At 43.8% G+C, this 3,864-nt stretch overlaps 1 protein-coding gene across 2 annotated transcripts in view; it reads left to right on the top strand.

Moving 5' to 3' along the window:
- Positions 1 to 1,951: 1,951 nt before the first annotated feature.
- Positions 1,952 to 3,864, top strand: part of H257_08099 — a 6,708-nt gene continuing 4,795 nt past the window's right edge. For both annotated transcript variants that reach the window (XM_009833882.1, XM_009833883.1), the window contains exons 1-4: positions 1,952 to 2,378; positions 2,437 to 2,586; positions 2,649 to 2,726; positions 2,953 to 3,060. In XM_009833882.1, the coding sequence (XP_009832184.1) occupies positions 1,972 to 2,378; positions 2,437 to 2,586; positions 2,649 to 2,726; positions 2,953 to 3,060 (743 nt within the window). In that variant the 5' untranslated portion in view covers positions 1,952 to 1,971. The remainder of the gene's footprint in view (positions 2,379 to 2,436; positions 2,587 to 2,648; positions 2,727 to 2,952; positions 3,061 to 3,864) is intronic.

The following is a 3,864-nucleotide window of genomic DNA, read 5'->3' as shown; positions in this document are numbered from 1 at the left end:
ATTTCAGGGACTTGGTGTAAACGCAGTCTCAGGGCCTGAATCGACCTGTGGGCTTCGCAAACGCGAATTTCATGGTTTCAAAAGAATGTTGGAAATCAAAAACCCAATCAGCCAATCGCTCACTTGACATGCAATTTTGCAGGTTAGGTATAGGTTAAGAGTGCCCGAAAACCTTTCAAATTCGATTCCAAGAATTTGGCCACTTCGTGGTTTCTAGCTTTCTTGCACCATATTACTTCAGTACACCATTTTTCGTTTAAGTTCAGGTTATTTCCAGTATATTTCGTCAGACGCACAACTGATTCACGCCATGTGCGTTATGTTCGCCGAACGTTCGATATATTTCGTCGGGACCCAACTTCGTTGCATTATATTTCGACTAATGTCCGGTATATGTCTCCCCCCAGGCGGTATATTTCACACATTGTTCAATATATTTCAAATGATGATCCATCTATTTCGATTTTCGAAGCAAATCAAGTAAATCGAAGGACATCATAGATACTGTATTGTGCTATCGAGCTAAATTTCGTACTTTCGGCAGATTCGACGAACGACGTCAAATCCACCTGAAATCGTCGAGCGTCATTTTACTTGAACTAAATATACTCACTGTCTGTCCGATACAACGTTGAGCTCTTTGCCAAATGGAGAAGTTTGGCGATGCACCGGATATGCCTATAATTTGATTGATCGAAAGCTTTTTTTTGAAAATTTCATTGGCTACTTCGTTCCGTCGATTACTGCGTCAATTTATCGATCATCATTTGAAATATATTGAACAAGGTATGAAATATACCGCCTGGGGGGTGACATATACCGGACATTAGTCGAAATATAATACAATGACGTAGGGTCTCAACGAAATACATTGAATGTTTGGCGAACATAAGCTTGCGTGAATCAGTTGTGCGTTGGACGAAATATACTGGAAATATCCTGAACTTAAACGAAAAATGGTGTAGACCTTTACCATTTAATGCGGCTGAGATTCGCCCGGCAGACACTTGTTTGCGAGTAGCAAGGCAAAAGGATTCGACGGATCTCGCGTCAGCATGGTTCTCCTTGCCGTCTATTTTTTCGTCGGCGAAGCCGAGGGTGTCTGTCGATCACACGTTTGTTATACTACGTAGTATTATAATAATACTACCGTAATCGTGCTGATTATTTAACTGCTCACAGATTGGCTAAAATTGGCATTTCAATTTACTTGGTCAAATATGTTTATTGAAAATTTAACTTTACAGTCGATAGATACTATCGTGTGCTAGCTCAAATCCTTCCGTGATGGATGCTGTTTCGTGTCGTACCCAATAAGGTCTAGGTAGCTGTCAATCAACTACTTCTAACGTTATTCTTTTTCAGAAGTCAGAAATTTTGGGGGGTGTCGATAGTGTTTTGGGCGGAGTGTAGGTAAACGTTACTTTTGATTCGCACCATTGCACAGCGCCTACGTAGTCACTACGTACACTCTGTTCATTACATTACCTACTGTAGTGCGACCATAAGTCTCTTTAGAGTGCACTCTACATAATGAACTGTGCATATCGGTACGTAACGTTACGCGTATTATTGCCGATTTGATACAAATTTGGGGAGGGGGTGCAACCGAATCGCGCCAACCAAACCTGATCCACAATCGATAATCTGATTGGTTGTTGAAATTCATTGAGAAGGTTTTGATTGGCTAATAATTTTTAGCTCTTCTGAAGTAGCCAATCAAATCGATTTAAATTCCAACGAGAAACCACGCCACAACACGAAATATCACTCGAAAGCACAATATTGCAATGTTCTTCGAGATATTCAACAGCATTTAGTGTATGTCAATCATCATAGTATTTCCCGCATGGATTTTGGAACTCGATTAGTGGGACAAAACCCAAGTAGTATTACATTAACGAATGGCCCTGGTACTTATATGAAGGGATTACCCGTCCAATCAATCTTGCTCAATCACGCAACCTCAACATGCGTGGAGTGCGCGTGTATGTGGGCCGGCTGCCGGCGGACGCGACGCAGGCCGACCTTCAGGACCGCTTCCAGCGTGTGCTTCCTGCGAATGTGAGTATGGTCACTGTGGATCTCATGCGGAACTCGAGCGCGACGGACTTTGCGTACTTGGAACTAAAGTCCAACACGGACAACGCCGACGACGAGTACGCGGCAGTCCAAGCCGTCGTTCAGGCGTATCACAACACCAAGTGGAAGGGCAAACGTCTTCGAGTGGAACCTGCGCATCCAGACTACTTGGCTCGACTGGCGTACGAGTGGGAGGCCACCGCCGCGCACAAGGAGGCCATCGCAGCCGCGCGCGTCCCTTCGCATGCAACCGTCGAGCCCGCGGCGACCGAGCTCAATCTCAAACCTTCCAAAAGGTACGCGCTATATGTCTATCATCCCTACGAATGTCTCTCAATCGAACGCACAACACAGGTTCAAGGGCTCCAAGGTCACGTTTGACGACGACGGACATGGTACCGTGGTCGTGCAGGCGATCGTAGCGGCAGCGCGCGCCACGAAGGAAGTCGCTCCTGTCATGACCAACGCCGCCATCGAATCTGACCCAGAGGACGACGACGACAGGTCTGTCCATATTCGCCATTTCCGTTGAAACGCGCTAAAACATGTCCGTCCATCTAACGCAGCGCATCGCCGCCGCCGGCTGCCACCGCGCCATCATCGTCGTCGACGGCTACCAAGAGCGTCTCCCTTTCTAAAGCTCCGTACGATGGCGGTGTCAATATCTTGTCCATTTACCCCAAATTTGATTGACTTTTGTGCAGAATCGCCAAATCTATCGATCGATCGATATTGAATGTTGTATATAACAGGGGATGTTTGTATCACACTAATTGAAGTCACACACTAATTTTTTACTTGGTTGCTTCTGGTTGTTTCCTGCAATCTGATTGGCTAACTCCTCACAACCATATTAACGTTGCCGTGTAGCCACAAACCCGTTGAGTTGGCTGACTTGAGCTCGGAAAGCAGCAGCGACGACGACGACGACCATGATGTGATGGCTAACCATCCCCAAGTGACCTCTCCAGTCATAATGTACGTAATGTACGACGTACCCTAGTTCATGGTCGTACACTTGTAAGACGCTATATCATCCTTTTTAGCCCAAAGTTGCAAGTTTTATATTTGTGTGAAACGCTAACTTGGTAAATCAATATCAATTGTGGTTGGTTGAAACTATTGTGAAGGTTGTATATGTCGTAATATAACGGTAGCCGAGTTTGTTGTCACACTAATTGGAGTCCCATGGACGAAATATGGTTGCACCAAGAAATATGATGTGATTCGGGTGGTGGATATGATTTCTTTTGATTGGCCCATCGATATACTGATCTCCCCCCTTAAACGAAACGGGGTAAACTTGATAATTTTTGAAACTTTATATTATCCAACCATATCGGAAGGTGATGACTTTTTCAAAATTCGAACACTTGAATCGTTTGGCATTGAAATGGATGACATCATTTCCACTGTGAGAAACTGCTGGAGACGCACTGGCATACTCAGCTCTGACTTGGAGACGCCCAGCGCTTGAATGCATGTATAAATGGTTGGTTCAGACAGCCTGCAAATACCTGTAAGAGTTAATTTACTGTGTGAATTGCATAATTTGCTCCGTTTCGTTTAAGGGTGGAGATCAGTATATAGTGTGTGTCGATAAAAATAAAAAACCAATAACAAAGGGGTTTTTAATTTTATAGAACCACCCCACATTGTAGCTAACCAGCTAAATTTTTTAATACCAGTAGGTACTGCAATAATCATTGTAGCTGCTGTAAAATAAGCTAGTCTATTTGAAATTTGTTTTTTAAAATATTATTACTTAAATTTAAAGTTTTA

Source organism: Aphanomyces astaci (assembly GCF_000520075.1).
Source record: "Aphanomyces astaci strain APO3 unplaced genomic scaffold supercont1.17, whole genome shotgun sequence".
Taxonomy (NCBI): Eukaryota; Oomycota; class Saprolegniomycetes; order Saprolegniales; family Verrucalvaceae; genus Aphanomyces; species Aphanomyces astaci.
Note: the sequence above shows the minus strand (reverse complement) of the source record. Positions and strands in the feature narration are given on the sequence as shown.